Consider the following 24,718-nt stretch of genomic DNA (forward strand, 5'->3'; position numbering starts at 1 on the left):
CATGCTGAGTGCAGAGTTACTCTAGTTTAACGCAGCAGTGCAGAAGGAACAAGGCCCCAGCAGCCCTCTCAGTCAGTGCTTTTAGAGCACAGGCTCTCAAGCTCCACCTGTGACCTGTGACATCACAAAGGACATGGCAACTGCCCAGGATTTTAACAAGTCTAGAGGAAATGTAGGTTGGAATATCTTCCTGTAAATTACCAGTGGGTTAAACTAGGTTCATGTGATGTTTCAGGAGAAATTAGGGTTGGCAATAAACATAACAAACATAATAGCAGATACCTCAAATTTGTTAACCTCCATGCATTATATCCCTGTATCATGTATAGATAATAGATGAGGATAAATGGTAACACCTCTTAAGTATTTTTTAAAAGAACATTCTTTGGAGGCAGTGCATGGTTTAGCTTCTCTGCAAATGAGCTGGGGAAAATGGTGCGTACCACCCACACATCGGATAGAGGGCTGATGTTATAAAGACATAAAAATTCCAAACACTAGATATCAAGAAAACAAATAACCCATTTAAAAATATGGTATGGTACAGAACTGAACAGAGAATTCTCAAGGAGGAAACTCAAGTGTCTGAGAAGCAAAGATATGAGCATAATCTGTGATGGTTTGAGTAAGAATGACTCCATAGACTTGTGTGTTTCCATATTTGGCCATAGGGAGGGCACTGTCAGGAGATGTGGCCTTGTTGGAGGAAGTGTGTCACTGTGGGGTAGGGCTAAGAGGTCTCATATGCTCAAGCTATAGCCAGTATGGAACACAGTCCCATTTTACTGCCTGCAAGTTGTACAACTCTTTGCTCTTCCAGCACCACGTCTGCCTGCACACTGCCGAACTTCCCACCATGACGATGAGGGTTAGGTGATTTTCTCTGACTGAACCCAGACCCGGCAGTCCTCTGCTGTATATGTGTTGGGGGCCTCATGTCGGCTGATGTGTGCTGCCTGGTGGTGGCTTAGTGTCTCAGAGATCTTGGGGGTCCAGGTTAATTGAGGCTGCTGGTCCTTCTACAGGGCAGCCCTCCTCCTCAGCTTCCTCCAGCTTTTCCCTAATTCAACCACAGGGGCCAGCAGCTTCTGCCCTTTGGTTGGGTGCACCTATATGCATCTGACTGTTTCAGCTGCTTTTTGGGTCTTTCTGAGGGCAGTCATGACAGGTCCCTTTCTGTGAGTGCTCCAAAAAGTGACAGGCCTTGACACTGCCACACACCCCCGCACACACACCGGCTGGATTCCACTTTAGCCTATTGCTGCACCTCCTTTTCCTCTTTGCTTCACCGTTTTTAAGCTTACTATCGTGTAGGTTCTAACTTCCATGAAAGAGATATCCCAAAATATTCTAGATGCCATTGTAAAGCCCATAGGCAGACTTTGAATGTTTGCCTTTATTAAATTAATTAAATTAAAGGAAATAAATGGCCTCGTAAATTTGAAAAAAGCAAAAGAAATAACAGCATAATTTTCAATATGGATAATTTTTCAAACTTCGCATTACTGCATGCATCTAAAATATAGTAACAGAAAATACCACTGTTTCTCGTGCCTCTTTTTTTGTCTAGATAAATCAAAATAATTTCATCAATATGAGAGAACTTTTATTTTATTGCGTTTAACACACTGAAATTATTGTTCATTATAACATCAAAACTACCATTGTACTTATAGGATTGCAGAAAATAGTTTAATTGAAATGTATGCTAGCAATGTAGCAATTAACATAGAGGGGACAATGCATAGTTCCAATATGCTAAATGCTATATTATATTCTTAATATATCTGTATTTATCAGATCATGTAGGAGATGGAACAGCATTTGTCTTTAACTTTTTCACTAAACATCTAAAATAAGCATATTTCCCTTTGTATAAGTCTGTACAGGGAAACTGAACAAATGCATTCTTAAATAGAATCAGATATACTTTGTAAAACACATGAGCAAAACACAAGATGTTCAATCCTTAGACTGATGCCATGATAATTTAGATTTTGAAATAGGAAGTAGGTCATGTAAAAACAGAAGGGCATGCTGATAGCTGGTTAGTTCATTCAACTCTACTCACAGGGCATATCTGAATGTTCCAATAATTACATGGTAAAATACTCCTGTATATGTACTATATTAAACTCCATATTCCAGTAACTGATGTTTATAACATGAGCTTGATTTGAAAATATGCGTTGCTTGCTCAATATAAAACTATATTTGGAGCAACATGTTCATATATTTATATATCTTACCTACGATTGAGGGAGAGTTCAGTTACTTTATTCAAGTGAGAATGGATGTATTCTGACCTACAAATTTGCTTGCAGTTTCACTCTCTATCTTTCCTCTCTTTCTTTTGTCTCTTTGCCTCTCTCTCTCTCTCTCTCTCTCTCTCTCTCTCTCTCTCTCTCTCTCTCTCTCTGTGCTGTGTGTGTGTGTGTATGTGTGTGTGTGTGTGTGAGAGAGAGAGAGAGAGAGAGAGAGAGAGAGAGAGAGAGAGAGAGAGAGAGAGAGGGTGCACAATGTGTGTATGAAATCAGAACAACTTGGGAAAGTTCTCTTTTTCTCAAAACGCTGGACCTCTTAATCACAGGTTGTTAGGTCGTGGGAACAAGCACCTTATACATAGTGAGGCATTTTCTGGACATATTCTTCATAATTTTTAACTAATTAAATGGATATTTTATTAAATGTAACTGAAGACAATGTGGTGAGTGAAATAAGACAAGTAAAACAGTGTAACGTGAAATTTTATTCATATGTGGAATCTAAAAATACTGACTTTGTAGAAATGAGAATCAAGAGGTGGCTGCCCAGGCCCTGGGAAAGTAGGTGATCTGTGAAATATATTGGTTAGTTCCCACCTGCTAGGGTTAGATTTGGCACGCTTCTACAGGAGGCTACACTTGAACAGCGGAGTATTCTTAGATGGCAAGACTGTTTCAATTCTTTAATAACTAAATGTTAAATATGTAAGCTATTAAAGGATATTTAAAGTCTTCACAATGAAGAAAGCTTGATATGATTGGTAATTCAACCTGATTAAAACAGTACACAATATAGACAGGTATTCAAAGCAGCCAGTAGTATCCCTTTAATATGTATTTTTCAATGTTTTCAACATTATTTAAACACTTCTAAAGGGGAAATATATTTTTTTTTCTCTTGATAAAGATAGGTCATATCTGGGCCTCAGTAACTCTCATATCAGGCATTAGAAATCACCTGTGGTAAATATTCTTTTTTTTTTTCCTTTTCTTTTTTTTCGGAGCTGGGGACCGAACCCAGGGCCTTGCGGTTGCTAGGCAAGTGCTCTACCTCTGAGCCAAATCCCCAACCCCATATTCTTTTAATTCTACTATTCAATTTTATGTCATGGTAAGGCCCTTTTAAGGTGTTCTAACTTAAATGAAAGTTAAATTTCAGAAAGATAAAGTTTGCATCACTGTAGAAAACAAATGTTGAAAATAGGGATGTGGACCAGCTCCTTTGCAATAACCCTGCACCCAAGGTCCCACTGCAGGTCGACACCAGCTAGTGAAGCCCGGGGGCTGGCACGGCATGCACACCGGCATCACACTGGATGAGAGCCTTAAAGCCCAGCAATCTCGCTTTCTTTAAAATAACAATAATTTGCTACACGCAGTAGAGCTCTGAACCTTAGGTGATGCATACAACATAGGACAAATGTCTTGCATTATTAGAACCCAATCCAAGCACGTGATAGTCACTATGGAAATATATCTTTTAAAACTTTTTTTTAACTTATTTATTCCATGTATGGGAGTACACAGTCACTAACTTCAGACACACCAGAAGAGGGCATCAGATCTCATTACAGATGGTTGTGAGTCACCATGTGGTTGCTGGGAATTGAACTCGGGACATCTGGAAGAACAGGCAGTGCTCTTAACCGCTGAGCCATCTCTCCAGCCCATCGAGATATATCTTAATTTAGAGGAACAACAACAAAACCTTCCAGAGAAAATAGAATGACTCAGCTGGTACACAGGAGCAGCTACGGTTTCATCTTCATGTATTATAATCGAGGATTCTGAGTTTGCCAACACATTGGCTTGTAATAAAGACTTCATGTTATAAGATTAGTATTAAAATGTTAGGAAATAAACTTAAAGTTTAATTCTTTAAAAAAAATTACAACAGATTCCATGACCATATGATGTATATAACCCTGTCACCTTCTAGAATCAAACCTATTTCTATAAAATGAAATCATGAACCATGCTTCTAAAGAGACATTAAATAAAATGCCGTGCTAGGAATAGTTTTAAAGTGGACAAGACAACCAAGAAGAAACAAATAAATGTGCAAGGGAGCTCTGCAGACTGGCTAAATGTCCCAGACTGGTCAAAACTTTTAAATGATCAATAAAATAAAATGAAGCAAAAAAAAAATCAATTCCATTTAATGAGCTATCTAGGTTGTGCTTTTTATAAATTTAGATTATAGTCAGAGTCACATATCTCAGGATGGGTGATAGGATTTGGAACGGTCTGATTTACTTCTGTACGCTCAGGGAATTCAGGATAGAGTGCAAGTTGCTGGCACAACTCAGACCACTGGGGCAAGCACTCCACTCTCTTCAGGGAGTTGGAACACTTACAGGACAGATGTCTCCAGAAACTAAACTAGTGGGCTAAGTAAATATCTGCTCTACAGAAAACTTTAAACAGTAGATATCCAGGTAATTATTTATTTGGTGGTGTTTTCTATTTTCGTAATTTTTTAGTATTCAGAACCCAAAATAACATCGACATGGACACTAGATTTGTATTCACTTCCATTTTTTCAAAACTTTTGGAGATTCGCCTGTGGATTTTATTTAGCATATGGATTGGTTTGGGCAAAACAAAAGCAAGGGTCAGTATCCCAGACCAATTCCCATTCAGCGTGATTAATTTCACACACACACACACACACACACACACACACACACACACACTCACTCTCTTTTTTGTGGCAAAATCACTTCGCCAACGTAAAATGTGTTGTGATAGCCTCCATACTGTGTTGTGATTACATGCATTAACATTTCTGAATTGCATAATATAACCAAAGTGTTTCTAAATGTTTTACGTTACCTGTACTGTTTTACTTCTGCCTGTTTTACAGAATACATGATGAAAAAAAGAAGAGACCATGTGGCTTTGATAGTATAAGCTCAGGAAGGGCAGGGGAGTGATTCACAGCTGGGTGGTAGTACCCACTGAACAGCCTACAATTTCTATGGGTGGATGCAGACCGATCACACAGATATACCTTGATGTTTAGACAGGCAAATGGAGTTACATTCTCAGATTTTGTAAATGGAAATCATACACTTTTCTTTTTAATTTTAACGAAAACAGCAGAAACAGGAAGGATACTGAGCAGGAGCCCCTTAAGATGGAGCCCGATATCCGCAGCACTACAGTGGAGGCATTTTCTACCAAGCCAACCATGAGTTATAAGCTTCCAGAACACTGAGGAAGGAAGGCCACTTGCTCCCTAGGAAAGGAACCTGCTAGGTGAACCTCCTTTTAAAATAATTACAGAGCATTCAATTTGTGGTCAGTTAATGAGAGAAGCGAGTATGTCTACATAGATTGGAAGAGTTTAACTCTGTGTGGCCAGATAGTCCTATTTCCGGCAAGACTTGCACCTTATACTTCTAGGAGAACTGTCACTAGTCAAACAATTAAATCAAGTTATACTGTCATTTCTGTTTCAAATCACAACTCTAAATGTACTCTATAATCCCTGCTGGACATCCATTTCATACCTATTGTGGACACTGCTTCCTTACCCCCCTGGCTATCAGTAGATATTTATTTTATAGCTTCAAGGTATATATATATATATATATATATATATATATATATATATATATATATATATATATACATCTGTGATTGAATAGAAGAGGAAAGATGTTATAAAATGTCACTGAGTTATTATCAGAAAACAGAGTTCTCAAGAGTTTCCAGATGGGGGCCTGGAGAGATCGCTCACAGTTAAGAGCACTGGCTGCTCTTCCAGAGGTCCTGAGTTCAACTCCCTGCAACCACATGGTGGCTCACAACCATCTGTAATGGGATCCAATGCCCTCTTCTGGTGTGTCTGAAGACAGCTACAGTAAACTCATACACATAAATAAATATTTTTTAAAGATAAAAAAAATGTTTCCAGATGGCTTCTCATATTCTGGCTCATATGGAGAGATGCCAAGTACAGGCACATTCTAAAGAAATAGCTGACCACCTTTAAATGCTTGTTTCACTTTGAGGAGGACTATGAATCATGACCACAGGAAAACAGCAATGTGCTACGAGAGCAGGTCATTCTTCGTGACAAATATAAACTTGGTGACTTGCCAGCACGGCGCGTGTTGAAGATCATAGAACCTGGAGAGCCTATGTTTAATCTTGATTCTGATAAGAACTGAATTCCTGGACTTTCTATGATTTATTTCTTCATGAAAGCTACCCTTATGCCTGGAGATCATTGTCATATAACACTCACCATCTCCCCATATGCCAGGGCCATTATATGTTGATGTTGTAGGATTTCTTGTCTGTATTTAAGCCTTTTTTTTTTTAAATGCCGCTTCTACAGTGTTAGGTGTGTGAAGCAGGTTGAGGGTAAAATAGTTGGAGGGAGCTGTGGGAGTCATGACAGGTTGGAGGGTGTATCGCCTGAAAAGGCAGTCAAACTCACTTTGTTTTTAATACTGCTTGAGCCCAGAAAATTAAATATTTAGTTGAATCCGGCCCTGCCATGCACATGTAGCTTCATACTTGTTAGGAAAATTTCAGGTGCCTATCTTCAAATTTGACTTGTGAGCTAAACAGAAAACTCTACTCCAAGGCATTCTCCTAGGCAACCAAACTAAATATTTAACTGTCTACCGGAGCTCTCCTCTGCGATGTCCTTAGCAAGGCTTTGCTAGAAATGCTTGACTTTTAAACCCTCTGTCTGAAGCACCGTAGGCCACCCACATCCGCAAGTGTTCAGACTTCACTACAGACCTAACTGCCGTCTCCTGCTAAATCTGACAACTCAACCCTCCCTGTGCTCTAACACAAACTTTATGGTTTACGTTTCTCCACCTTGACTTCCACCTTTCTAACAAAATTTTCACCTTTTAAGTATTTTTCAACTATTTCTTAAAGTCATTGAGTATATCAACATGAATGATTCCTGTTGTTAAATTTGTTTCTTCCTCTGATGAGAATTTCTTCGTGTCAGTTTTGTTTTACGATTTGGGGTATGTTTTTGTATATCCCGGGATCATTCTCTGCGGGGACTAACCACGGGTATTTCATGTTGTTTTCCTTTCTTACCTGAAAACCATGACTCGGATTCAGAGAGTCTATGTCTTTAGTACTGTGACTTTCCTCCTTAATTGTAACTTTGAATGCAGGTTTTCCCATTAGTGTTCTCTGTGCTATTAATTATTAAAAAAAAATCTGGGGGGCTGGGGATTTAGCTCAGTGGTAGAGCGCTTACCTAGGAAGCGCAAGGCCCTGGGTTCGGTCCCCAGCTCCGAAAAAAAGAACCAAAAAAAAAAATGTGTCTCACTTTGGGACTAGGATAGACTCAGATAGGTTTTATTTTTGTTTCCTTCCAAACTAGCAAACTTCAGAGCAGAGGATGACATTAAAAAAACAAACAAACAAAAAAGAACAAAAACAAAAGCAAAAAACAGTTGTACTGTTTGAACAAGAGAAATTCACAAGGGTCAAGTATTTTTTTTTAATGTGGATATTTAAATTCTTTTCCTTCAAATTACAGTGACTGATACTGGCCTAGGGTACCGTGAGGATAGTGAGAAAATGGGCTCTTATAGTTGAAACTAAGTGTGGAGGACAGAAAGTGGAAAATGCTTAGAACCTTGTTGGCCTTCATACTGGAGGCCTTCTGCAGAGATCTTTAGACCAGCGGCCAGGGGCGAGGGTTCAAGAGGAGAGAGGACTCGAGCAGGGACAGTGAGCCTCCACTGCCCCCACTGCCCCCACTGCCCCCACTGCCTCCACTGCCTCCACTGCCTCCACTGCCCCCACTGCCCCCACTACCCCCACTGCCTCCACTGCCCCCACTGCCTCCACTGCCTCCACTGCCCCCACTGCCCCCACTGCCTCCACTGCCCCCACTGCCTCCACTGCCTCCACTGCCTCCACTGCCTCTGCCCTCTCCACTGCTGGTGCTGCTACTCCTCTGTCTAGGTGCTGCTGCTTCTAGTTGCTCCAAGACATCAGCTGGGCTGAGCCTGTTTGAGGCTGGCTAGTGAGCCAGGGAGGGGTACAGGGGAGCTTCTGGCAGCGATTTCAGGAGAGAAGATCTCTTCCTCAAGCTGCAGTGTTACAGCTCTTATGACAGAAGCTCTCAGATGATGGAGTAGTTCTCACAAACCTCTAATTCTTCTGGATAGGACTCTTGTACACTGTTTTGGAGGGGTCAGGGTCTGAGAGCAGGTACTTCCCATTGGCTTGGCCTGAGAGCTTCCGAAGACCTCATCTACATGTGGGAGGGGCTAGGTTCTGTTTCAAGGGGACTGATGGCCAGGAGCCTCTCTACAGGGGCCTCTTGGGAGGGGCCTGGTCTCCTGGAAGTTTGGGGAAATGCCTACCATTCCTTTCAGGGGCTCCGGACCTTATCTAGATCGGGAACCAGGATACCTTTCACAGCCTGCCGCCCCCCCCCCCCACACTACATCAGTTTCTTAAGACTTTTACAGTTATATAAGATGACATTTCATCTGACATTCAGGTTACTTATAGGAGAAAGAAGAACCTTTCACAGGTGACTCTATTGTCCACTTACTTTGGGCTACTTGAATCACTACTGAAATAACCAGAGGGCAATTTTAATAAGAGAAGCTTCTTAATTTAGCATTATAATTAGTTCCACTGATTAATTTGATGTGAGGTTTTGATATAGCATTGTTATATTTATTAGAGCTATGCCAGCAATTCTAACCATACAAAGCTGCCCTCTGAGAAATAATACTCTAATTCACCAGGGGAAACATTTGTAAAGCTTTGGTGGCACCTGGAAGAAGAAAGCCATTTTAACACCAAAAGTTGTCTGCGTAACAGATTCCAGCAAGACTCAACCTTGGGGTTGGGGATTTAGCTCAGTGGTAGAGCGCTTACCTAGGAAGCGCAAGGCCCTGGGTTCAGTCCCCAGCTCCAGAAAAAAAAGAAAAAAAAAAAAAAAAGACTCAACCATTGTCTTGAATACCACACTCAATACAGATTCAATGACTGAACCAATGGAAAGTATCTATGAACACAATATTTATGTATTAAAATAATATGTTGAACGATTAAAAGCCTATTTAAAATTTAGAAACAAAAAGCTGAGATCATTTAAATAACTCCTACGCGTATCTTAGGCCAATGTCGAAGTAAAAATTAATGTCCTAGAGTAAGAAAGGAAATGAATGATGGTAATGTATGCGAAACAGAGAATATGGCCAGGGTGTTGCTACTCACTGAAAAGCAAATCGTCTAACACAGAACTAGGGAGAAAGTTAAAAATACCAAACAGACGTTCAGAGTTTATGATCTTCCAGTCTTTTGCACAAGGAATAAATAAACTTCACTTGTTGGCTACCTGTATCACAGAAATACACAGAGGACAATTTTAATAAGAGAGCAGTTTCTTAACTCAGCATTTCAGTTAGTTCCCCTGATTAATCTGATGTGAGGTATTGATATATAAGATAGCAGTCTGACATCGTAGGCTGAGAACAGTTACGGTCAGCCAAAAACAAACCAAAGCAATATGCTGGCATTATGATTTGTGTGCACTTTATATACAAATATCAAATAGTACATGTGTAATCAAGAATGGCCCAATCCATTAATTTGCTGATGCTGCAAAACCTTCTGTGAAGATGAGTTAACTGTATCATCTGTGTAAGTCCAACTATGGTAGATAAGGAGTAGTCTACCGGGCACAATGAAACAACGTAACCCTTCAGAACCCTGAAACAGATGAGAGTGTGGTATTTACAGTTCTGTATTATCTTTTCTGAATGTTACAAACGAAGAAAATAATTTAGTAAGAGTGACCAAAATACATGCATTAGAAATTAGAATTAAAAACTTTATATCTATTTTATAGAAAAGCAGACTTCCCTCCGATGTAAACATTCAAGTACATTTAAATGATAGAAGATGTGTGGGTGGGATGGGATATTGCCACTATCTTTAACACAGAGAGAAGAGTAATGGGAGACACGTAGAGAAACTATTGTCTCCTAATTACTACTCTCCTCTTTCTCACTTAAATAGCCGACTTTGATACTTCACTTGGTTTATGCAAATCAGAGGGAGAAAATAAGTTCTGTGTGTCCCTTGCTATGAAGCGTCACAGTTTATTACAGGTTGCAAACAAAGCTTGAAGAAGTAATGATAAGTGTAACCTTCAAAATAGGCTCTGCAGAGCAAAGTGGAGCTCCTCCAATGCTAATTACCTCCTTCTGTGGTGTAAAGAAGGGAGAGAAGGTGAGAGGTGGGGAAGCTAAGGAAGAAGTGAAGGAAGGAGGAAGGAGAGAGGGAGAGAAGGAGGGAAGGAAGGGAGGTAGAGAGGAAGGTAGGAGGAGGAAGGGGGTAAGGAGAGGACACTGAAAATGAAAGTAACTGAGACAAAGGGACTTAGAAAGACACACACACACACTCACAGAGAGAGAGAGAGAGAGAGAGAGAGAGAAACAGAGACAGAGAGACAGAGAAAGAGAGAGAAAGAGAGACAGAGAAACAGAGACAGAGATAGAGAGACAGAGAAAGAGAGAGAGACAGAGACAGAGACAGAGATAGAGACAGAGACAGAGACAGACCAAGACTGAAACCAAGAAAACTAAGAGCAAAATATCATCCTGGATAGTCAAATGATTAAGTATGAATTTCCACACTAGCTCTGGTACCCAGACAATTACATAAGGGAAGAATCAGAATACCATCAGCAACTCACATTTTTACACACACACACACACACACACACACACACACACACACACAGACACATCAAGTATCTAATTGATCATGTGATAGTTCCTCATAAATTTTCAAAGACTGACAAAATAGTCCAAACCAACTATACTATATTATATAAAAACTTATGGTGGAATTCAGGTTAAAACAGTATTATATCACCCATGCTGTTCCTCAAATTTCTTCTGAACTTAACGCTTTTGAGGTAATTCTTCCAAAATATAATTGTTGACTAATTATATTATTGTTTTGAGTAGTAAGTAGCATTAGTTTTAAGTAAGCATTTAGATGCAATGAAAGTATTATTTTCCCAAGTACTTATTAAAATGTTTCACACTTTTCTAGTTTTTGTTTTAGTTTAATTACCCCACCCCCTTTATCTATCCCTGTGTGCATTATATGAATGCAAGTGCCAATGGTGTCCAGCAGAGGGCACCAGGTCCCCTAAAGCTAAACTTACATGGGGCTATGAACCACCCAATGTGGATGTGCCTTACCAACTCAGGTCCTCTGCAAGGGCAACAAGTTCTTTTATGGCTAAAGCCATCTCTCTGGTCCCTTCTCTTCCTTGCTAAGGTCTCTAAAACTTTTGAATTTGTATTTGAAATCAGCTCAAATGTCTTATGTAAATATGAAGTAAATACATTAAGTTAATACTGATACCATTTAAAATAACTACAAAATGTTCTAATTTATTACAAAAATGTTATATTTGTGAAATATTCAGAATGTAATATGGTCATAAGTTAATAAAATTTATATATGCCAGGCAACTGCTACTCAAATGGGTATGAAAAAGCTAAGTTTGCCAACATTAGGAAATATATATTGAGATCGATATTTACAGATGAATTGAATATTGTAATTCAACATGATCATGAAGCTGATAAGAATAATAGAATCGGAAATAACATGTTTCCTGTACATGTAGGGGAAAATGTGACTATTGGTAAAGAAAGAAACTAATCAAAGCAATGAAAAAACAATTTTAATGTGTTAAATTTTCCTTTAATATAATGCCAAGCAGTGCTTCAGGAAATAATTACCTTGTAAATTAAGATGTGCACTGTAATTTGGTCTATTTTTCTGTAAATTTTATATATATTTGTTTTACTTACTTTAGACATAATAATATATTTTATTTTTAATATTTATAATAAAATATATATGTTTTCATATAATAATTTACAGAAATTACATATATATAAAAATATTATGTGGGACAGTGAAAGGAACTCTGGTTGTGGGTTGAGCTAAGGCATGAAACCCTGGTGATCCTGAAAGGGATGGTAGGCATTTTGCCTAACTCCTAGTAAACCAGGCTCTGTCACTAACCATAGCCCTCCATAGATTTGTGGCCATCAGTCAGGTAAAAGGCAATGCCCCAAACCCTTCCACAGGTAGAGGACTTGACTTGTGGTTACATAGGCTCAAGACAGATCTCCATTATGAGGTACTTAAAGGCCTGAGGCCTAGCCAATCACCTTTCCTTCCCAGACGCTCCTCCCTGCCAAAGGTATTTAATCTCAGGCCCACTCTGAGAAGTGGGGTACGGTTTTACTTATCTATTTGTGCGCCATGACAATAAATGTTTTAAAGCCATGGGCTGCCTCTTTTCATCAGGATCCACTGTGGGGAGTACAGAGAAGCCCTTTGCCTACAGAGCCACCATGTCATCTAATCTCTGGTAGAAAGCCTCTCTGCACTCCCAGCCTCAATCACAACCAGGGCGAGCCTGCAGGCTACCACTATCCAGCTAAAGGACTCCCCCAGTGGGACCAGCTGAAGCTCCCCCTCTTCCCCTCTGCCCCGGGGCTAGATCCAGTCCATGGGCTCCCATTCTGTTCTCAGCTCTTCCGCAACATCCAGCAGCGGCCTGAGAAACCAATGGGTCTTGTAGGCCCGGGGGCCCCCAAGCCAGTTCTGCTCTCAGACTGTGTTTCGGCATCCCTGGAGCAGTGTCCCACACCTTCCCACAGCCTGACACCCGTGCGACAGAGGCGTTGTCCGGTAAGCAGGAGCAGAGCGGAGCAGATGTGGGACCCATTAACCCTACAATATTACATATATATATATATATATATGTATATATGTATATATGTATATATGTATATACATATATATATGTATATATATATGTATATGTATGCATATATATGCATTAAAATGTCCCAAACCCCTAATACAATAGAATCTCTTCTAGAGATCTAACCTACAAATGAAATAAAAATTTTATCTAAAAATGTTAATGTAAAAATATTTTGAATGTTTAAGGAGCAAAATTCTAACTTCTTAGCAGAAGAGTTCATTTTATGGTATCATAGCAACTCGAATTATGACTTAACACTGACTCAACAACACAGCAAATACTTGTACTATTTTATAAATCAGTTATCTGAATACTCGTCAGGTTGATCATGATTACACACGACTAATACCAGCCAAACTTATGTAGCAAAACCTTGTCTCACAAAACCAAAGCAGAAAAAAAATAATGAAAGTAAAAAAATATGTTAATGGGAAAATTTTAAAAGATAGAGATTTCATAACAGCTTAAGAAATGTTTGGATGTCTTTTTCTCTTCCTTTTAAGTATTAAATTCTATAATATGGCTATATTCTTTAAATATGTCAAGTATTCTGCAGAGAAATACATACTCTCATCTGAATCCAAGCCAGAGTCCAGGGAATTCTGGCACTAGTCAACTCAGTTACACTGTAGATGAAGGATAGCTGGACTGGGGGTCACACTTGCATGTACGGTTATGTGAGCTGTGTGCCTGCCGATGACAGAAGTCATGTCTAGTATCTCTGTCATTCCCCCTCACGTTCTCTTTTGAGAATGGCTCTGTCTTCATCTCCTGGATTTGCTGGCATGGCTGAGCGGCAAGCCCAGGGTTTGTGATGGAATTACAGGTACCTGCCACATCACCAACGGTCTGAGTGATTCTAGGGTCAACTCAGTCAACTCAGGTTCTCGTGCCTAAGCGGCAGGCACTTGAACCACCACGTTGGCTCCCCAGACAAACATTTGGAACTTTAATAGGACTTAATAACTTATGAGTAGATAAATTAAGGGCGGGTGAACATGACCTAATCTACAAATTCTATTATTTTCTTTATACCCCATAACATTCTGTGCCTATGTATATAATTCTCTGTCCCCATGTATATAATAAAATAATCTCTTTCCAAATACTTAGAGTAGTTCTTGACTTTTTGATGTCTAATATGGAGAGTGCATCATTTTATAGGAATAATTGTAACATGTAACAATATAAGTCCTTTATTTCCATTGGAATGAAGACATACAAAGAGTAGATCACATTCAATAGAATTATTCCAGTGGATTCTTTTCTCTGTGACAGTTTTATTTCGATACGAAGAGGGTAAATAACACCAAAGGCATTTCATTACAATATCTGAGAAACATCTCTGCAGGTAAATTATGAATAAAACACGGTACGACTTCAGTATTCCAAATACAAAACTCGTGAATAACTTTGGACTCATGGTGAATGAGCGTTCTAACCTTGAAGCATTGTGATTGAAAATGGAGTAAATTATTTAATTCACATTTATGTGTGTATTCATTAGAACCTTGAACAAAAACGTACTCCATTTCTATGTAAAATAAAAGGGTGTTTTTTTTTACTACCAAGCAAATATAAATAAGCAAAACTTCTTACGTTGGCATAAAATGTAATTATTTGTGTGTTACAACAAAATATTTATTTGAGGTGCTTAGTGTTACCATTACAAAGTAACATATTCTAGAAGATTTTGTATTAGAAAACCAGTGTCAATGTTTTATGAATTGAATGTGCTGTAAAAGAGACAATGTACTATCAGGAAAATTAATGATGAATTTTCATATTTTATTTTATTTTTATTTTTTATGTTTATTCATTTTATGTTTATAAGCACACTATAGCTGTCTTCAGACACCAGAACTGGGCATCAGATCTCATTACCGATGGTTGTGAGCCACCACGTGGTTGCTAGGACTTGAACTCAGGACCTCTAGAAGAGCAGTCAGTGCTCTTAACTGCTGAACCATCTCTCCAGCACCCACCTTTGCTCTGTTTTTAAGATAATTACATCTCTTTCCTCATTTTTACCTCCAAAGCCTCCTGTGAGCTTCCGTGGCTCTCTTTCAAGTTCATGTTCAAATTATTTTCAAAAAAAAAACTAATACAAATTTTACTTTTTTGTTGTTTTATTTTTAATTATTTTACTTAATACTAATTTTAATTCTAACTTTTTATTCTGATACCACTCGATAAGCCATAGAATACATTTGTTTTTGTTGACAGACTGTCTTTAATAACCATTGTGAATCATTAAGATCACATATACAGTCTTTATAATAGGGAAATATCAAAGTAAACCACCTACTTATGTGTAGGAAAAGGGTAGAGCTTCATAAAGAAATGGTGTGCGGATGACAGGGAGGTTTAGCAGCTAGGAGCACTTCTTGATTTTGCAGAGGACACAGTCTTGGTTCCCAGCACCCACGTGGAAACTCATCACTATGTCTGACTCTACTTCCAGGATATCTGGTCTTATCTTCAGACTTATGTGGGCAAAAAGCACATATATGCTTTACATACATACATGCATAAATATGTACAGGCAAAGCACTCCTATACATAAAATTGAAACATAATTTAAAAAGGAAAAACAGGTTTTCATCTACAATAGGAGAAAATATGTGTTTTTCATGATGTTATTATACAAATTAAGATAGTTTGTAAAAATTGGTTAATGGGATACCAGAATATTCCGTACTCAGTTATTTCTGGTATTTGAAGATATTCATAGATTTGCTTAATCTAGGAATGGTCATGCTTCAGCATGCTGTTTTTAAGGAACTTGGAAGGCTAACTCTACTTATTTTCCCATTTTCATTCTCCTCACACAGTATTATAAGAATAAAATGTATATTTATTCAGATAAAAAAGCAAAAATGAGAAACATGAATCTTATAGCAGCCCTTCCTTTTGTTGAATGATAAATTCTAGTTCTTATGAACTAACAGGGCTTCAAAATGCATTTGTGGATAAATCATTATATATAAGTATTTTTCTAATGCAAATAAATAACTATGAAAGATTTAGACCTTGCATATAATTTGTAAATTTTGAAATGCTCCCATACTAAATAAACTGCCTTTTCAATCCCTATGAAATGTGGCAAAATTATATATACTTCATTCCTATTCGAAAAATAATTAATGTTCTCAAATATTTGAAAACTCATAGGACAAACATTTATTTAAAATACCTATGTATGATGTCAAGAGTATTGCTCAGTGGTTAGAGCACTTGCAAGGGGTAGGTCCTGTTGTATAACTATCATATATTACTTTATCCACTACTGTGATAAAATGTCATAAAGAAAGGAAACTAAAGAACAGGGGGTTTATTTTGGATCAGAGTATAAGGGAACTGCTACTATGAGAGACAGTCATGGTGCCTGATCATGAGGCAGCTAGTAACATTGTTTCCACACTCAGGAAGCAGAGACATAAATGCTAGCACTGAGCTACCATTTCTTCGCTTTACTCCATTAAAAGTGAACAGTTTACAGATAAGGATCATCTACCTGTTACAATCAACATAATTAAAACAAACCAGTACAGACATTCCTAGAAGTTAACCTATTCTATATAGAGTTCCTCACGGGTTTGCCCACTGGCTTTTCTCCTAGGTCATTGTTGATAATGTCAAGTTGTCAATGCATTGTAAGCACTGTAGCCACTACATTTTAAAGATTGGATCAGCAGGATCATCTCTTACCAGTTTGGGGATATATTCCCATTGGATTTTGTTGAGCCCACTGACATTAGCCAGGATACAGAGATGGTTCTATTCAGATCTGCCCTCAACCTTCCAAATGTAATACCCATGCCTAAGCCACAGCAACCCACATGGGAGGCACTTAGAGGATATGCTGGGTCAGAAACAAGAGGGTAGAATACCATCTCTAATATAGAAAAGCCAGTAAGCCCTCAGAACAAAGAAGGTCAGAGTTAGCACCACCACCTTGCTACATCTAACTAATGTTTTGCTCTTGTCATGTAAAAATCTCTTTAAATGTGTCCAATCCAGTTTCAGTTACTTAAACCAATCCTTCATCACTGGAAACAATTTAATGAACAATGTTTTAATACTTACATCAAGATCGTCTTTAGCGTTGTAGTAGACAACTTCGTTGCTCTAAAACAGAAAAAAAGGAATATTTTATTGATAACAAAGCATAAACAAAAATACTAGCTCCAACAAAATGCATTGGTATTCTAAGTAACAACCTTTTCACAAATTAGTTTTACAATATAACCTACTAAACCCATAGATCCTCAAATGTCTTCAGAAACAATAAAGCAATGAACCATGGGGAAAAAATGTGTAGGATATGCTACAGTGGAGAAGAGAGCTCAGAACAGGACTTTCAAACCCTGTCTAAGAGAAAGAACATATGGATTTCATATGTCAAGTGCATCCTTGGGACACACAGATAAACATATAACTGTGATAAACAATATACACCATAAAATAAGGTAAGACAAATTATTTATTAGTGTTAAAATGTTTTTGTTACTCATGTATAACTCTCCACAATATCAACTCTTTAAGACACAATAAATGATGTGAGACTTTTCTCATGAGTTCTAAAAAACCCACATTCAGATAGTAAAGAACAGCAAATTATATCAAATTATATAAGAATCAAATTATATATTAGCACTATTCTAGATGACTTTAGATGATTATATTAGATGGTTTTGCTGAAATATACTGAAAATGTGTGTTTTTAGATTTATGTTATTGTATGTATGGGAGTATGTTTTGTCTCACACATGTATGTGCACCATGTGCGTGCTCGTGTCTGTGTATGTGCACCATGTGTGTGCTCGTGTCTGTGTATGTGCACCATGTGCATGGTCGTGTCTGTGGAGGTCAGAGGAGGGTGTCGGATCACCTGGAATTGAGGAGCTGCCAGGTAGGCTCTGGGAGCTGAGCACGGGTCTGCTGCAAGTAGAGTTAGTGTTCTGAATTATTGATCCATTCCCTCCAAGATATCTGGTCTCCAAGATACTAAAACTGAGGATTATAAATGGTACTAAAGAAAGACAATATAAAAGAGCACAAATGACCATCGGGGATTACAAACTTTTTCTTGTGTCTTGAGGCCCGTTCTACATCTGTCCTAGCAAATTGTAAAGATATATTTTTCGGTGTCTCATACACATCTATCAGCATAGATAATTCTTATATATTTGGTTGTGAGCCTAGCCTTTAATGGCTGAGCCATCTCTCCAGTCCAGCATAGATAATTCTAAAGTTATGCTGATAGCAAGCTTACAATAAACAATGTTTTGCAAGATAACTTAATTGGGCTCTGATTTTCAAAACATACTGTGGTATTATAGTTGTCTAGTATTTCAAAAATATTTGAAACTCATGACATTTAGAAAAAACAGCTACTGTTATCACGTAGGGAGTCTGGAGACATAGCCAGACATTTGCATGTGTGTACTTCACTTTGATGAGAACTGAACTCAGTTCCCAGGACCAGCATAGGATGCCTAGAACCTCCTTTGCCTAGAACCATGCCTACGCTTTAGGAAACCTGAAGACCTGTTAAAGACTCTGGGAACTTTTATCTCTCAAGAATTCAAACACACAAGTGTACATGCACACACGAACGCATGTGCACACACATACACACACACACACACAGAGAGAGAAAGAGAGAGAGAGAGAGAGAGAGAGAGGTGCATGCATGCACACATGTACATACAGACACATACACACATAAAATAAACCTTGTAAAAATTGTCACTTTTTTCATGTATTAAAAAGTCACAGGTGTCTGGGATCACAGGATTATATTTAGTTGACAGTTCTAGAAGTAAAAGACTCAACCGATTCAGCAAATGTCTGAATATATGCCTCTTCATGAAGAAAAACATAATTCTATTTGTCAACCTACTAAAAATGGAAACCAGATCTCACCTTTTATTGTTAATATAAAAAGCCTACCTTGGGGGTTGGGGATTTAGCTCAGTGGTAGAGCGCTTGCCTAGCAAGCACAAGGCCCTGGGTTCAGTCCCCAGCTCCAAAGAAAAAGAAAAAAGAAAAAAAAAAAGCCTACCTTGAAATGGAAGAATGTATTCTATAAAGACTGAAGAACCTCAAACACATAATATTAGAGAAGATGATTCATCGCCCTGATTAAAACCCATAAATTGGAATTTATTTCAGGGAGGATCGATAGAACTTTTAAAAATATAATTCGTTTTTTGAAGTTTCTAGGTAGTGAGCTTTAATGAGCACAAAATTTCCAATTCCTAAAACTTCATACAGAATCCCTTGCCACTGAGCTAAATACAAAAGCAGGAAACACTTTCGCAGCCCCCTGAGACCCACACCTAATCACTACTTTATTGATTCCACTTGCAATGCAGTCATTTATGTTTCAGAGACGATTTTCAGTTTAGAATGCAAATCCTGGCAATAAGTTAAACACAGAGTAAGTTAGTCTCGTTTGGAGACTTCATTTCCTACTACATGCTTCTTGCATTTACAATATCAGAACATGTAGAAAACTCAGTGCAGCTGTGTTAAATTGCATGCACATCAGCTCCATCTTGTCAACGGAAGGATTCACACCTATCCGCCACTGTCCCGGGTCAGGAAAGATGGGAAAGAGGTTAATCCCATCCTCTCTAACTGAAAAATAGCTCAATTACGCAGCACAACCTGAAGGTGGAGGATTACATTTGGATAACAGTTCTAGAGTTAAAAATTCAACTGATTAATCAAACTGTCTCCTCTATGTGACAATGTAAGAGTTCTAAGTACTAGGCTGTCAACAGGGTCTAGGTATGACAAAGCATGTTACTCCTAACTAAATATTTTTGATTCTGCTAAGATAAATTGTACATGAAATGTAAATTAAGTCAAGTAAAGTTAAACTTTTAAAAACTTTGAGTGGCCTGCTTCCCCACCCAAGCTAGATCAGCAGCCCCATAACCCCCCCCCCACACACACACACACACACACATACACGCACACACTCTACAGCCAGCCTGCCTACTAGGAGGTCCAAAGTAACCAGGGACCAGCGGAGGATCCTGTCCAAATACCCACAGCAGTCACAACGTACACAGAGCCCAGTTCATGCCGGACCTTTCTGCCCTCTGAGCTCCACCTTCCTTCAGGTCTGCTTCCTCACCCAGGCCAGTGGCAGATACCTTCCCCCTCACCATACAGTGTCTCTGCCCCTGAGGAGGTCCACAGTAACCAAGGAAACAACCTGTCTGCCTCAGAGCAGATCCACAGTAATGAGAGTAAAAGGCTGAAAATAAGTTTTCAAGCCAATGGTCCCAAGAAACAAGCTGGACTTGCCCTTTTAATATCCAATAAAATAGACTTTGAACCAAAAGTTATCAAACAAGATGGGGAAGGACACTTCATATTCATCAAATTGAAAAATTTACCAAGAGGAAGTCTAAATTCTGAAAATCTATGCCACAAATACAAAAGCACTCACATTCATAAAGGAAACTTTATGAAAGCTCAAAACACACATTGAACCTCACACATTAGTAGTGGGAGACTTCTCCACCCCACTCTGACCAATGGACAGATCATTGAAACAGAAAGTAAACAGAGACACATGAAACTAACAGGAGTTATGAACCAAATGCATATAACATATATCTACAGAACATTTCATGCCCAAACAAGAGAATATACCTTCTTCTCAGCATCTCACGGAACCTTCTCAAAACAGGCCATATACTGGACACAAAACAAGACTCAACAGATACAAGAAGATTGAAATAATGCCCTGCATTCTATCAGATCACCACGGACCAAGGCAGGGACTTCAATAACAATAAAAACAACAGAAAGCCCATACACACATGGAACATGAACAACTATCTGCTCGATGATAACTTTGGCAGGGAAGAAATAAAGAAATCAAAGACATTGTAGACTTCAATGAAAACTAAGACACAATAGACCCAATCTTATGGGACACAATGAAAGCAATGTAAGAGAAAAAAATCATAGCAATAAGTGCCTTCATAAAAAATTGGAGAGATCCCATAAAAGCAACTTGACAGCACACCAGAAAGCTCTAGAACAAAAAGAAGCAAACACAACCAAGAAGAGTAGATAGAAGGAAATAGCTGAAATCAACCAGCTAAAAACAAAGAGAATGATACAAAAAAAAACCCTACAAAAATCTATACTCAATAAAACTGGAAAATCTGGATGAAATGGAGGATTTTCTAGACAGATACTATGTACCAAAGTTAAATCAAGTGCAGGTAAACTATTTAAATAGTCCCAAAACCCTTATGGAAATAGAAATTTAAAACCTCCCAATCAAAAAAGCCTAGAATCAGACGGCCTTCATGCAGAATTCTACCAGACCTTCAAAGAGAGCTTATACCAATACTCCCAAAACTACCTATGAAGCCAGTTACTTTGATAGCTAAACCACAGAAATACTCAACAAAGAGAAGTTATTTCACTTATGAATATCGATGAAAAAAAGTCAATAAAATTCTTGCAAACTGAATCCAATAACACTTCAAAACCATCACTCAGCATGATCAAGTAGGCTACATCTCAGTAACGCAGGGATGGGTCAATATACAAAAATCCATCAAGGAAAGACACTATATAAACAAACTCAAGGGAAGAAGTCACATGATGCTGAAAAAGCCTTCAACAAAATACAACACCCCTTCAAGTTAAAAGTCTTAGAGAGATCAGGGATTCATGGCACATGCCTAAACATAATAGAAGCAATATATAGTAAACCAATAGTCACCATTAAATTAAATAGAGAGAAACTAGAAGCAATCCCACTAAAGTCAAGGACAAGACAAGGCTGCCCACTCTCTCCCTACCTAGTCAATATAGCACTTGAAGTTCTAGCTAGAATGATTACATGACAAAAATAGATCAAGGGGATACAAATGGGAAAGGAAGAAGTCAAACTATCACTATTTGCAGGTGATATGATAGTATACATATGCTCACTGAAAATTCCACCAGAGAACTCCTACAGCTGATAAACAACTTCAGCAAAGTAACAGGATATAAAATTAACTCAAACCAATAAATAGCCTTCCTTTATACAAATGCTAAACAGGCTGAGAAAAAAATTAGTGAAACTACCCCCCTTCACAATAGCTACAAATAGTATAAAATATCTTGGTGTGACTCTTACAAGCAAGTGAAATATCTGTGTGACAAGAACTTCAAACCGCTGAAGAAAGAAATCGAAGAAGACCTCATATCTTAGTCAGGGTTTGTATTCCTGAACAAAACATCATGACCGGCACAAGTCCTCCGAAGAGACTGTGTGCCCGAGGTACCTGTGTTTTCCAATAAACCCTCTTGCTGATTGCATCCGAGTGGACTCGGCTCGGTCATTGGGCGCTTGGGACTCCTCCTGAGGGAAAGGTCCTCTCTGGGGGTCTTTCTTTATGGGGGCTCGCCCCGGGATTTGGAGACCCTCCGCCCAGAGATCACCGACCACCCACCGGGAGTAACTGTTACAGGTCTTCTTTACCACTGAGGAAAGACAGAATCCTACTAGAGGCCAGAAAGAATGTTCCAGACATGGGTGGAAGGCCCTCACTCCCGACTGACTTCAATACGCCTGAAGGTAGGGAGTGCTCCGGGTCTGCCCCCAGGCTCCAAGGGTGGGTCTCCTAGGAGCTGGAAAATGCCCCACCAATCTGGCTAAGATAAGGAAAGGGTATGAAGAGAAAGTTACAGAAATTTGAAGGGTTAAGTTAAGTTGCTGAGAGTTAGTATAAGTTACAGAGAAAGTAAGGTTAAACAAAGAGAAAGAGAAAAGAAGGTAAAAAGAGCAGGAAGCTAGGGAAGAAAAGAGACTAAAAGAAGAGGAAGCTAGAGAGATAAAGAGAGATAAAAGACAAGAGAGGAACATATACTGGCCACAGTAGTTAGGGAACCTAGGAAGACAGTACCTGGCAACAGAAGAGAATTCCTGGCTAAAGATCAGTGTGCCTAATGCAAAGAAAAAAAAGACACTGGGTCAGGGACTGCCCCAGAAAGGACAAGAGGGGACACTGGAGAGCCTCTCGGTCCTGGAGTGCTGGCTATGTGCAGAGATAGGAGGGAAGCCTGCCCAGTTGTTTTATGGATACAGGGATCCAATGCTCTGTGCTCCTATGCTCCAGTGGGCCAGTATCCAAAGACCTTGGGTACAGGGGGCTACTGGCAACAAACAATACTTATGGACTGCCCGAAGAACAGTGGACCTTGGCGTGGGCCGGGTAACCCACTAGCTCATGGTCATCCCTGATTGCCCCTATCCCTTGCTCATGAGAAAATTGCTCTCCAAAATGGCTTGCATGGGCTAAAATGGCTGGGTGAGGCCATGGGTATGCATATCTACAGACTGTGAATGTGGAGCTTAAGACCTGTCTCAGTGCACCAGTACCTGATGCTGGGAGATGTGTGGCTCAGTGCTTTTCTGCCTGGAGCACTAACAATTATCACCCAATCCAGGACTTAAACTGTGATAGAGTGGCTGATGTTTTGCCTTTGAATAGAACGTCCCAAAAGATGGGACCACTGGTCAGCTGCGATGGACTAGATTCTCCACTGGTTGGGGACAATCTGGTCACCTTGCTGCCCAATCCTGACCTGGAGCCACTGCAACATGAGTGTCAAGCACTGGCAGAAGCCCATGGGTGGAGGAAAGACCTCTGCGACTGGCTGATTGACCCCTGCTGAAAGCCGAGGCTACCTTGTCTACAGACGGGAACAGTTCTCTTCATGAATGAAGTGCCACAGATGCCTTTGCCATCTCTTGGATGCCCTGGTGAAGCCAACAACTGTGAGTACTATTCACTGCCCAGGACATCAGGAAGGAAGAGATTCAGTGGCATGGGGCAGTAACAAAGCAGATAAAGTGGCTCGGGAAATGGCTATGCAGGAGCGTATCCTGGTTGCAGGCCTGCAAGAGACAGCCACTGGGAACTGGGATTGGACTAAGGGATGGCCTCACTTAGAAAAGGCCCAAATTGCTTAAAAGATAAAGGACAATGGCACACTTGAGGGGAAAGCTATACTCCCCAGAGAACAAAGAAAAGACTCACTTTGCCAAATACAGAAATGGACTCATTTAGGAGATAAAAAGTTTGTCCAAGTAGTTAAGTATATGTAATAGATTTTAGCCAGAGAGGCAGTAGAAAGTATAAGGTATGTCAATAAGTGAATGCTTAGCAAGCAAACAGGGCAAAGAGACCTAGAGAGTTTAGTGAAAAGTCGAAGTGAACTTCACTGAGATAAAACCAGAAAAATATAATCACAAGTATCTCCTAGTGCTTGTAGATACTTTTTCAGGAATAGATAGAAGCTTTCCTCACCAAACGAGAGACGGCCTCTGCAATCATCAAGAAGATACTGGAAGAAATCTTCCCCCGATTTGGAATGCCCAAGGTAATCTAGTCAGACAACGGCCCTACTTTCGTTGCCAAGGTAAGCCAGGGTGTGGCCAAGTATTTAGAGGTCGATTGGAAATTACATTGTATTTACAGACCTCAAAGTTCAGGACAGGTAGAGTAAATAAATAGAACTCTAAAAGAGACCCTGACTAAATTGACCATGGAGACTGGCACAGACTGGGTGGCACTCCTTCCCTCTTGCTCTCTTC

At 39.3% G+C, this 24,718-nt stretch overlaps 1 protein-coding gene across 6 annotated transcripts in view; it reads right to left on the reverse strand.

The window, feature by feature from the left end:
• The window catches only part of Cacna2d1 (calcium voltage-gated channel auxiliary subunit alpha2delta 1), a 430,807-nt gene that overhangs the window by 160,185 nt on the left and 245,904 nt on the right, over positions 1-24,718 (reverse strand). For all 6 annotated transcript variants that reach the window (XM_087656129.1, XM_087656128.1, XM_087656127.1 and 3 more), the window contains 1 exon segment: positions 17,176-17,217. In XM_087656129.1, the coding sequence (XP_087512255.1) occupies positions 17,176-17,217 (42 nt within the window).

The sequence above is a fragment of the Rattus norvegicus genome, chromosome 4, assembly GCF_021556685.1.
Source record: "Rattus norvegicus strain SHRSP/BbbUtx chromosome 4, alternate assembly SHRSP_T2T, whole genome shotgun sequence".
Lineage (NCBI taxonomy): Eukaryota > Metazoa > Chordata > Mammalia > Rodentia > Muridae > Rattus > Rattus norvegicus.